This window comes from Centruroides vittatus, unplaced genomic scaffold (assembly GCF_030686945.1).
Source record: "Centruroides vittatus isolate TY-2023 unplaced genomic scaffold, ASM3068694v2 contig_1476, whole genome shotgun sequence".
Taxonomy (NCBI): domain Eukaryota; kingdom Metazoa; phylum Arthropoda; class Arachnida; order Scorpiones; family Buthidae; genus Centruroides; species Centruroides vittatus.
Genome location: NW_027120915.1, coordinates 869,032 through 882,691, shown reverse-complemented (window position 1 = coordinate 882,691; position 13,660 = coordinate 869,032). Strand labels below are relative to the sequence as shown.

Genomic DNA, 13,660 nt, shown 5'->3' with positions numbered 1-13,660 from the left:
GGATCCCTCCGCCTGCCCCATCTGGGCTAGTACTGTTGTGTTGGAACCTTTTCTAATATCATATTTATGTTCCTTGATCCTTATTCCTAGGTTTCTAGTAGTAACCCCTACATAATCTTTATTAATACCTAATAGCTGGTTCTCGTAGGGAATCTTATACACACCCGCCTTATCTTCTTTTTTAACTAACCCTTTATCGTTTCTAAGTATTTTATACAATTTTATCTTACATTTGTTGTAAATTTTTTTATATTACTATGTTCTTCCTTTTTTTGTTTTTATTTATTTTTGTATATTTATTTATTTATATTACCATGTTCATCCTGTTTGTTTTTATTTTTTGTCCATTACTAACGATTTGAATTTTTTCAAACAATTGTATTCTATTAATGAAACGATATTGTTTCTTTTTCGAAAGTTAAAACCTGAAGATGGCTTATTGAGTAAGCCGAAAACGTTAGTTAAATTAATAAATCTCTCAGCGAACATTAAGGTGTTGGTTTAAGTTTTTTGGAAATTATATAAAATTATTTTTTATGTAATAAATAATAAAATTGAAATATTTAGCAAAAAATTTCATATATTACAATTTAAAAATTTGTTTTAGTTAGGCCTATAAATAATATTTAAATATTGTAATAATAAGAATGGATACAGGGATACATAGATTAATGCAGTCTAGAAACTTACTGCATTAATTAAATCCATACTAATCAGGAATATATCTAGTAAAAAACAAAAAATGATAATTTTTTGAAAATAGATTTTCTTTTTTCCACTTACAATTAATTAGAAATGACTTAATAATAGATTACAAAATCCATAAAAAAAACTACAGGAAGATGAAATAAAAAAGATTCTATCAATATTGTGATTAAATTTTAATTTCTTTATTTTGTGCAAAAACTAAGGTTGAAATACTTTTTTATTAGAAGAGAAAAATTATCCAATAATGTATGGATCTGCCTCCCTTCTTTTCTGTTTAAAGTTCCTTGTAGCATAAAATTGCATTTTCTAATGCTCTTTGTGTATTAATGCTTCTTTCTTCATTTGGATCATTATTCAAAAATTACATCAAAATATATTATATCTTTTAGAAACATGTATGAAAAAGCCTAAATTGTGCATCACCAAATGCAGATAAGCGGTAGGTAGTGAGAAGTGAGTTGCTGGAATGAATGCCACTAGCCACTTGTGCCACAGCAAATTCCACACTAAATAAAGTCTTACTTATAAGCAAGCATTCCTGTATTTTACCATGACTTACTCTTGAATCACACAAAGTAATATGCATTTTATAATAATATTATACAGCACAGATGAATATTTATTAATTTATCTTGATGTTTGAGATATAATGTGTGCAATGAGAAATAAATATTAATTAATCAATTAGAAAATATTAATAAAATAAGCACAAATAATTGTAAATGTTATTCATTATATAAAAAAGAAACTTTAAAAAATAGTGATTAATAATATCTTTAAAATAGAGTTAAAGCATAATATTGATCAATCTATTAAAGTGTAATTCTTCTCAAGTAATAAAATACCTTCCATATCAAAATAAAACTTCTGCTATATCATTTCTTTAATTATCTGATAATTTTAAATTTAATTCAAATTAAAACTAAATAAAAGATTTCTTAAATAATTCATAAAACAAAATTATTCAAACACATTCATCTAAAGTATATCAGTAAAAATTCTTTGAATCATTTATCTTTTAAATATTTCTAACATCTTATTTAAACCTAAAATTATTCATAATGAATAAATTTATCATTATGCATTCTATGTATAGTATTTTAGTCAAATGATGCCTGAACTCTATATGTACTGTACATACATATTCACACACAAACCTTAAGTGTACTGTACATACACAACACAGAAAACATGATTTATGAGATTGTGTATTTTTTATTTATCAAATATTTGGTTTAGAAATTAATTTATTTTTATTATATATATATTCTGTTATTTAGAAAGTGACAAAATTCTTATATATTTGTAGTATAATATCAATTGGAAATGTATCTTATAATTTTTTAATGAATTTCTACCTATATTTTTTCTAAATGATATAATATATTAACTGGTCTAATTTCAATAGCTGAAGATAGCTTCAAGAAAGCCAAAAACATTTCTGTAGAATAAATATTTTTCACTCACCTTAAATAAGCAAGTGTACTCATATCTTTTGGTAAAATATATTAAAGAATAAAAATAGAAACTAAATAGATTTTAATGATTTTCTTTTAGAGTTATTTTAATATTCTAGTAAAGTAAAATGATTAAATATTTACACATTACACGATTAAATCAAGCTCTAATAACTAAATATTTCAACAACACATTTCTAATCATATATTTTTTATAATTATTATTAATAAAATTATTTTTCTATGTATAAAACTAAAACTGTTTCTTTATTTATAATGTTATAAACATTTATATATAAAACATTGAAACATATAGAAACTGTCTTTCTTTTATTATATGTGGCTTAAAATAAAATTGACAAACTTTACTTTTCAAAAACTGTATATTTTTTCAATTAAGAGATATGTCATATGCAGAATATTTAATAATTTACCTAATATAATATTTATTACATATTATTCATTGCAGTGTACTTTATATCATATAGTTTAAAAATTATAGCCTATGATATAAAGTACCGTACCTTGAGACATAACTCACATTACTACTGGCATTTTTAATATACTTATTTTTAGAAAAAATTGAACAGAAAATTAATATATTCTACTCATATTTTTCTATTAAAAACATTAAATAAATGACAATTTGTATTGAATATATTACTATCGGATCACATTTTAATTATTTATTATTTAATATTCATATCTATTTATCATATTAATGCAGAAAATGCTGAAAATTCTATTTTGTCACATAATTATAATGTATTAAATATTCTATTATCAACTGATTACAGAAAATGAGAAAAAAAACTAATAATAAGAAAGGAATAAAATAATTGTATAGACTTCCTTCCTCGAGAAGTGAGAGTATAAGTGTAGAGGAGGAAAGAAGTTATCTTTCTCTCTACACAATTATTTCAGTAATATTCTCCAATTAATAAAATATAAAAGAAATTGAATAATTCAGTCTTTTAAAAGTTAATCTCTGATTTACTCTAAAAATAATTTAATTAAATCATTTTTGGGATAAATCAAAATATCCTTACTTTTTATTATCATTTGTAATAATTTCTTATGAATCATACATAACAATATATACCAAAAGTTGTAACCATACTTTATTATTCAATTTTAAAATTTATAGCCTATCTATAATAGCACAGATAAAAGAATTTAATAGTTTTAAGCTTAATATTTAAATAATTATCCTAAAAATATATAATGCATTCGTACTATTCTTTACGTACATAATGAATTTACAGATAATAAAATTTTTGAAATGGTTTTACCTAAGATTTCGACCCTTCTAGTTGTAACCAGGCTACACATTTAAATAATAATTTTTATAATAGTTTTTTATATTTAAAATAACTTTAAAAAAAAAAAGAAAATATATAGCAACTTTAATAAAATGATGATAATTATTAATTTAAATATTAGAATGGCAAATTATATAATAAGAATGTTTAGAAATTTAACCACTCACAATCATCTATAAAGAAACGTGAGAAATTAATAGAAGGAGGATGACAAAATATAAATTGGGACATAGTAATTTAAATATTTAAATTTGCTAAAATATATAAAATTAATTTGTATTTAAGTTTGTAAGTAAGAAATTTACATGGTTTAAATAGAACATTCTTATCTATTTACCGTTATATGAATTGGAAGCGGGATATTTCATAAGATTCTTCAAACTACACGTAAGCCTATTAAAGATAGGAGACATCTGTGTCTCTTCTCTTCCATAACACGATTCCCGGTCGATATATTTATAAATAGAATGTATTTGAATAAATCATTAAATCATATATCTGAATATTTTCCATATCAATTTTATTTTCACCTTTCTACATAAGAATTCTCTTATCAGTGAAACAGCAACATCTTCCAGCGATTTCTCTTCCGTATCCATCGATCACAACAATACTGGAAAACAAACCGTTTGTTTACTCCATTTCCATGGGACGGAGGAAGTGACGAATTACCTATTATTAATTGACCTGTTTCCGGAACGATATAATTAAGATTACTTGACAACAAAATATTAAATTATTACTAAATGAAGAGGAAAATTATTTATAAAAATAATGAACTCTTTTTAAATTTAATAATAAGTTAATTTAAGTATTGATTTAAAAAATTTTAAATTTTAAAATGTCAAACCGCACCAGAGGGCTCTAATTCAGTATACTTCTAAATGTTGCCAGATTTGAAGAATTTTTTTCCAATACGAAAAATTTAAACAGTAGAAACTCAATGAGGAATGGAAAAATTTATAACTCCTTAGAGCTAAATCTGATTAACAAATACAGTGTTTTATAAATGGCTTATGTTTTGTTCAACGAGCTGGAATATATTCTAGCTCGTTGGTTTTGTTTTGAAAATTTAATATTAAATTTTAAGTATTTTGTTAATAAAAACAAATTATTTCGGAAGCTGGAAGCAATGTAGACATGCTTTATATTTTATATTGAGACCTGTTTTCAATGTAAATTTGTGTATTTTTATTTTTATTTTCTGATACTGCTTTTTATTAGGTTTATGTGCGAAAATAACATTAAATGAGCTGTGCATGCAGAAAAGTATCTCCGTGCTAACCCCTTGATACCATCTCAATATAATTTACTTAGTAATGGCCAAGGGCGTCGCCAGAGGGGGGGCAGAGGGGCAGTTGCCCCTCCCTAGACATGCGAAAAAAAGTATTTAAATGCTAAGTCATTTATTGCCCGATTTATAATTCCCGCGCGAAAAACCCAAGAAGATTATGTTTTAATTAAAATAATCTTCTTAAGCTTCTTAAAATTTATGAATCGTTTTTATTTTACCTACATACAATTCATATCCTCTATCAATTTATATCATCTTGCCCCCCCAGCCCATTGGCTGGCGACGCCCTTGGTAATGGCAATGTAATGTTCATAATATAAATAAATTCTATTTCTAGAATGCATTCAAGCAGGTTATATTCCAGTTTTTAAATTAAATCAAAAGTTTTATTTAAATATAGGGGGAAAAATAAAAGATACAATTGTAAAAATGCACAAACGTAAACAATACTTTGTTTTAATACACAAACGTATAGAACAAATACAAAAATAGAAGATTTTCTAATAATTGCCTTTTCTAAAATATGTAAAAATGAATAATGAAACCAAATAAAGAATTTTAAAACGGTCAATGATAAATTCAACATTTCAAAATTTGGCAGCATTGCTTCGAATTTTTAATATGGGCATTAATTCTTTAATATAACTGTTCATTTGGAAAAAACTGTGGCCTTAAGAGAAAAATGCATTTTTTAAATAATATCTTAATTAATATTATCGCAAGTGTTAAATCTAACGGAATAGTATTTGAGAAATCATACGTTACAAAGAAAGATTATGGCTACCATTTTTGAAAATAAACTAAATTTTCAACACGACCAGTGAGGATCGGTAAAAGCGGTAGACAAATATAAACATTGAATAAAATGTGTTGAGTAGTTTCGGATTTCAGAATAATTTTTAAAACGGAGATGGTGTTGGTATGTTTTCATTTATTATTATTATTGTCGTTATTGTTATTATTTTGTATTTCCGATGACTTCATAATGCTTCCTATTATGCTGCTATTGTTCTTGTGGAATGAATGAGAATTATAAAAATTTTGAATCCATATTTCATTTCTCTTGTCGTGTTTAGTTCTCAATGGAGAGAGAAATATTGAGGAGCCAGAAGTGAAGATAAATTTTCATTTAACTGGATCTATCTGATCAACCAAATGGCGACAAAGTAATATGTAACTTCAGTGGGGATTTTGTTTTTTTATTTCCGGGTGTCGATTTGTTCAGTAGATATGATTGCTTCGAATCAGCGGATTTAAAAATAATAATTCTGTATATTTAATTAAATGTAAACTTGTATGAATTTACAGATAAATGTTTGTTTGGTTAGTTATGGCAACGAAACACTTTGGGCCCTCCGAAAGGTTTTTTAAAGGAAACTGGCCCCTATTTACACGTTACAGGCGTAGAGAAAACCCGGAAAACTCCACGTCGCCTACCCCGTCTGAGCGAGGTGCAAACCTACGACCGAAATCCCAGTGTTCAGAGTACGAAGACCGCTTGGCCACTGGTGGACACTACAGATAAATGTACATACAATATAGCATGAAAATTCTGAATTTTAAAAGTCGCTGTCTAGGGCCCGGATTCACGAATTTCGTTACTTATAACGTCGTATTCATGCGATGTCGTTAAATACGATATATCGTATCCAAGGACGACGCCAGCCAATAGGTCAGGGGGAGCAAGATGATATAAATTGATAGAGGATATAAACTGTATGTGGGTAAAATAAAAGCGATTCATAAAGTTTTAATCATTTACTATGTACCGGAAAAGAAATATCTTAATTAAACCATTTTATTAACTTACAAGAAACCTAAGAAAATTTTTTAAATTAAAACTTAGCATTTTAATAATTTTTTCGAGTTTCTAGGGGAGGACAGCTGCTCCTCTGCCCCCCTGCCGACGCCCTTGATCGTAACTGCAATTCACGAAGCTCATCATAACTCGATTTACTCTTTACGACAAAAATCAGTGATATGATTTAGAGAGTACAGTATACTGTTTCATCCAATAGGACTATAGGAATATATTCCAGGAAGTTTCAAATGGCGCAACTTGTCTCCGACCTGAGTTTTGATGAGAAATGGAAGACAGGAAAAAGAGGTGTAATTTTATTTCTTCCGAAACATGGGCATTGATGGAATCGAAAAAATAATAGAAGGAAGAATGGATCCAACTATTCGTTCAAAGAAACAATTGAAGAATAGATCCAAAGCGAGACAATTTCAGCCTATATTTGAAATTCAAGAGACTGAAAAGGGAAACTAAACAGCATTAATTTTAATTAAAAAGCACATAACGGAAATGTTTTTGAACATGGAAGGAAACAGCATTTATTATTATTATTATTATTATTATTAAAAACAGTTTCCTGGGGAAAAAGTGCAAATTTACCATAATTTCGCTTGGATAACTAGCATAAAATTATCGATACTAGAACGGAAATAATACCAATCAATCTCATCCATCCTGAGCAGCCGAAAGCATGATGCTGATATGCAATTTAAAAAGCTATCTACTATTCCAAACATTAAAACGTTGTTTTTTCTATTTTACTTCATTGTAGTTATGATTGTAAGTGAAACAAAAAATGAAATACCTAAAAATTCGTGTCAAAGATACGAATGCATGCTGAACAGCAAACTTTTTCTTAATTGTATCGCTTTATTTCTGTTTTATTTATCAAAATAGTACATATTTTATTTTATGCTTATTTCTATTTAAATATATAAAGCACGATGTATTCAATACATGTAATACTTCTTGTTTCTGTGTGGCTTTTAAGAAAGTGACAAAACACAGCTCGATAAAAATTATTTTAAAATAGTTTTGAAATTTCTGTCGGATGTACTTATGACTGTGGAAAATTTTGATCCAACTTCCATATATTAAGTCACAAAACCACGTCAAGGCGACACCCATTTTGTGGTAGTTTTTTAGTTTCCACAAACTGGCCTTAATTGCTAGTGTTGTAAAACGCACGTGGTGAAAAAGAGTCCGACGAGAGGATAGGAGAAAATTAAACTTCTTTATTTTATTTTTTACCCGCGTTTGTTAATTTATACAGGGTTATCGTTTGTATTCCGACACTCCTTGGACATAAATTTTTTTGACTCTCGGGCAGAATCGTTATTCTAAGATCTCGCGACAAAAGAATTGAGGTACACGACGCGTTACAAAAGGAACGCGAAAAAAGAAACTTATAACTAATTACTTAAAACTACTTATACTAGAGAGGGAAAGAGAAGGTGTAGATAATAGGATAGAACCAGACAAGAACGGGTACCCAAACTTAGCTAGCGAACTCGTGGTGGTGGCTATAACTCAGGACTTCTTGGACGATACGAAATTCGATGACTGTAGAGTTCGAAATTTCTCCTTCGTGTTTCCCTCGATAAACTTCCAGAAGGGCTTTTGTATTAGATTACTAGAGTTCCTCTCTAGATTCTGTTACGTTCGGCTTGCTGCCTCCTTCGTTCTCCCGTTGGTGCGAAATTCTTGGAGACCTCACCAAACACGTTCTTACAGCTCGATGTCTCAGCCAAAAAGTGACCAGTCTATCACCCTTTTAGCCCCTACAGGCTATCCGTTTCTTTTGTCTTATAACCCGTTCGTCGCCACCCGCTGAGAGAAGTTTCCAGAAGAAAGGGGACAGGGAAACAAAGGGTAGAGGAATAAAGAGAAAGGGGAATATATATATATATATATATATATATATATATATATACAAATAAAATATACAAAAAAAGATATGGCGTAAGACCACATAGACTGAATAACAATCAGGGAATAAAACTGGATATTCATTACTATTCGATTAATTCAGTAAACTGAAATCGTTCGCAAAATTTCAATTCTTATGTCATTTTAATGAAATGGAAAAGGATTCTTAATACAGATTTATTAGTTTAAAACTTAAATATAGAAATAAATAAAATATTACTTTGAAAATGTAAATAATCCGTAGCATATTTGTACGTTATAGATATCGTATATTAAAATATATTACATTATTATAAATACGTACTACATAATTATAATATTTCAAGTAAAACTTATGTTTTGCATAAGGTTCGCTTTCATTTCTTGGCTCTTCAGTACACCACACAAGCTAAAGGACAGCGATACAGAGGCTTTACCGCATCGCTTAGCAGTACTGCAGAGCAGCTTCTTAAAGGTTAGCTAGATTGAACTTTACCCTCTTCTAGAGCTGAAGTCATGCATTTCAAGGGCTATGTTTACAAGATATTTTTGGATTCTCTCGACCTATAGAACACGCTGTAAAAATATTGCAATTAACTCACAGAACATTCTGTATATGCACAAAGGATATAGTATGTAATGCAAACTGCACATAGTATAGTACATAATACCAGTGGCGTGCCGTGACATTTGATGATAGAGAAGCTGTGTTTCTGTAAGAATCCGACTTACAGGGGCAATCAATTAATTGCGCGTCAGGACCCGTTCGTATTCGTTTGTTCAATAAGCCAGTAAAAACCGTATACTTCTTTAAATGTATTTTTAATAGATTATCTGACGTACTTAATAAATAAGAAAGTTCAATATAATTACCTCCGTTATTAGATTCAATAAATTCCCTATGCCCTCTAAATGCCAATTCTTGCTTTGAGAAAAAACATATCTTATCTAAATTAATAGATGTTATAATTACGATTAATAGATATGTTATAATTTTCAATATTTGTTTTATATTGTCTATCAATGTTAAATTCTATTCCGCTTTGAATTCCAAATTGTTTCAATTTTACGAAAGAATCGTCATTCGTCATAAATTTTATCGTCAAAATGTCGAAATTTTTTTGTTGACGTATTTAAATTTAATTTAGGCATTAGTCTTTCCCTTTTAATAATGTTTTCTTTTTCATTATATGATCTTGAACCAAAACTTTTTTAGAATAAATTTTTGAATCACTAGCCACGATATAAGGGCTAAAATTAAAATTATCAGAAAAACTTACTTGGTAAAACAAAATGTGTGATGAATATACATACCTAGTACAAAAAATTCTTCAATTGTATGAATATACTTTTAAAGAGACTTATAATTAAATATAACTTTGTGAAGAAACGTACATAACAAAATAATACACACATAACAATAAAACGTACATAACAATAAAACGTACATAACAAAAAAATAACAAAATATTCTTTACTTTTTAAATTTTAAAACAATCCACTTAGTGAAATACTGTAGCTCCCTACGAGTGGCTAATGAATGGAATCAGAGACGGTCCAGGTAGGTGTGTGCGTGCCAAATCCCGAGGGTGCCGATACCGGTCAATGTCAAATGCCTCTTTTGTCGCATCAAAGGACGCGACAGGGTTGTAGATTTTAAACGTTTCTCACCGTAGCTGTAAAAATCTAAATATGTTAAACTTAACAGATTGATCGTAATATCACCGGTTTAACATTCGTTTTCTAACTAATTCGTTTTAGGACCAAGTGTTCACGGAAATTTCCAAAATTTACAACTTTTCGGTCACTCTCATTGAACTAGAATAATTTCTGTCTTTATTACATCTAAATTATGAAGATATCAGACCCCACTGTACTCGGCAAGAGATTGGTTGGGTTAAGCTTCTGTTTAAGTAAAATTTCGGCTCTTTCATTAGGGTTTTATTTATGTTTCTAATTCCCTAATCGCTTAATTATTTAACTACTTCTTAAGCAGAAATAAGTTGAAACCGATTACTTTGTATTTGTATTTGAATATGTGTAGTCTTGGGAAAGAAGTGAAAGAAATTTTTATGACAACCGATACATAAATCGTAAATTTAAGGAAAATAAATTCTAGAGCTGTTTTTGTACCATTGTACGTCTCATTCATTAAATTTGGTTGTAAATGATGCTGCCAAAGTAACAGTTAATTTTTTAACACTACTAGAATTGTACACGTTTTTTTCTGCATCCCCTTACAGATGGGACATACTATATCGCAATCAGTGGCGTAGCGTAGTGGGGGCGGCAGGGGCGGCCCGCCCCGGGCGGCACTTTTAGGGGCGGCAAAATTTCACAATAAATAATAATATCTTGTAAAAATACCTAAATAAGGGGATGGCGAAATTTTCCTCCGTCTCGGGCGGCTGACACCCACGCTACGCCACTGATCGTAATATCACCGGTTTAACATTGAAATCCGTAAATAATATAAGATGGGAGAGCAGAATAAACGCAGAATAAATATATCAAATATTTTAATGGATTTTTTTTTAAACTCCTGTCAACTATACAGAAATATCAAAAACGTGCCAGTAAACTCCTATCGGTTGGGTTAAGTTATAAATCTAGTCTAGGGTGGGCAACCTTTTTTATAACATGGGCCAGAATAAATTTTACGTTTTTTCCGCGGGCCGTAGTAGTTAATTGACGCCTTCTTGCGACTTGTAATATTTTTAGTCTGCAAATATGAAATAAATAAATAAAAAGTTAATTACTACATTTATTTCTCTTATCGTTTTCGAAAATTACAAAAAATTGGAAAAATAACTATTAATTAATAATTAATAATTAATAAATAACTATTAATTAGTTATTTTTTCAATTTAATAATCTATTAAAGATCTCGCGGGCCGGATAGAAACTTTTCGCGAGCCGTAGCTGGCCTGTGGGCCGGGGGTTGCCCGCCGTTGATCTAGTCTGCTCATGATTCACATAATCGGGCGAGGGTGGCCGAATATCTAGCAGGCGGCTAACAGCCCAGAACCGGTCCGGGATATAAAATTGGATGCTTTATGCGTGTGTTGCTTCTACCAGTTAAACCGGGTGAGGTTGTGCTCTGTAAACCGCATGTGCCAATGCCTATATAATCTGGCTGATTGGAAACTGACCCGGTTTCGACACTCCTTCCGCCACTGAATTATTCGAATATACAATAGCAATCTTAATTTTTTTTTCACATGTAGTATAGAAATGTGTAAAAGATACATAATGCAGTTATAATAAAATATTAATTTTAATTAATGCAAAGTACGTTAAAATATGAAAATTTATATTTTATAAAATACAAGGGAAGGTCATTTGAAGGTGGAATCGGCACTTCCATCGCTTCCAATGACGACACGCCACTGCATAATACACAAGTTAGTACATAGTACATCGCATTCAGGACATAATGCACACTGCATATATACGAAATGTACAGTACACTGTATTAAAAAAACAAGCTATGCAAGGATTATTTATAATTTTTTATACGTAAACATAAAATACACTTTTTATATAGGCTATATATACAGTATATAATAAGAGGGTGAAAATATTGTTTGATTAAAGATTTTAATAAATATTATTATATATGCAGTTAAATATAATTACTTGATATGTTTTCTCATGATGTCATGGTGAAAATTAATTAATTATAAATGCATATAAACCCGGCAAAGAATCTACTCATAATTTTTAGAATTATTTTATTTATCATTACACTAATACAATTACAACTATTTGTATTGTTTAATTAATGTCCAATGTATTTATTAAATTTAAAGTATATAATATTCAGAACCTAAAATAAGATTCGGGTGCTAAGCATGTTCCGTTACGGTATTTAGATCTGTATTTTTCAGCAAAAATCTTTGTAAATTATAATAAAAATCGATTTTAGTTTATAAAACAAATATAAAATTTTACGAATAGACTATTTATTAATTTAATATCGTTACTTAAGCGAATTTTTATCACTTTCTAGAGAAAAGTGATTTGCGTTTTGTAACTATAAAAACATTTCTAGAACCATAATAATAATAAAAAAACTTATGTAAACAATGTACTAACTCTAACAGTCAGAGTCGAACGAGAAAAAATTAGGTCTGGGGAAAATGCCTAAAATTTTAGTTAAAATGAAACTAATAAATTCCTTAATTTCGCTCTAATACTTTTTCACTTAATTGCGTTAAATGGACGATTAAGAGTTGTTCTAAAAACAGAAAAATAAAATAATAACCGCATTTCACTTATCTATCTACTTATCTGTGCGTGAGTAAAGTTCAAAGTTAAGAAATTTTTACTGAGTTTGCTCAAGTATATAGATAACAGATAATATCGCTATCAGAGATATTACTGACGAAGTTAAACTTTGAGATATAATTTATAGGTATTTTAATAAGAGATACTTATCACTGTATTTATTGAAAATTATTATAAAATATTAAGAAGTTTTATGAAACAAGATCGAATTTAATTGTATAATTCATTATCGTTATTTTATAATAACTTTTATCATTAATGAAATGTAATAATTTGCGAGTTAGTTGGAAAATGATTTATATTTAACCAAATCATGCACACTATAAATGGTTTATATTTGTACTAAACTTACAACACTTAAAGTTCGAACAAGGCCCAATAAGGCGAGAAGCTGACAAGAAAGATGTATATTCTTTGTTCTTTCTTTGATTATGATTATATGATGGCCGTCGTAAGTTCGGCCAGGCCCACAATGATTCGTGGGTGATGAGGGATGACAGCTGGGAAATCCAGGGCAGACTGGCCTCGAAACATTTCTAGGATTTTTCAACCACCCAGATTCGAACCCGGTACCCCAGAGGCTGATGCTTCAGCCATCTAGACGACGGAACTGATGCATTATTTTAGATTTGTTGTTGTTTTGAAACAACGAATCTGAAATATTCAAAAATCTTCTAGAAAAAAATTCTTACGTTTATTTGCATAAAAATTTTTAAATTTTCATTTTTTATGATATTTTCTTTGATAATGAGAATTTTTAGATCGAAGAATACTTATATACTTCTTAGTATATCATAGTATATCATAATCATATAATTTTTATCATTAATTATGTACAGTTTAATATTTTATCATTATGTACAGTACATTAACATATGGTAGC

The 13,660-nt window shown here is 28.9% G+C and overlaps 1 protein-coding gene across 1 annotated transcript in view; it reads right to left on the bottom strand.

The window, feature by feature from the left end:
• Window positions 1-4,181, bottom strand: part of LOC136968417 (probable ubiquitin carboxyl-terminal hydrolase MINDY-4) — a 41,957-nt gene extending 37,776 nt beyond the window's left edge. Inside the window, exon 1 of the mRNA XM_067262438.1 lies at window positions 4,018-4,181. Within this exon, the coding sequence (XP_067118539.1) occupies window positions 4,018-4,086 (69 nt within the window). The 5' untranslated portion in view covers window positions 4,087-4,181. The remainder of the gene's footprint in view (window positions 1-4,017) is intronic.
• Window positions 4,182-13,660: the final 9,479 nt, after the last annotated feature.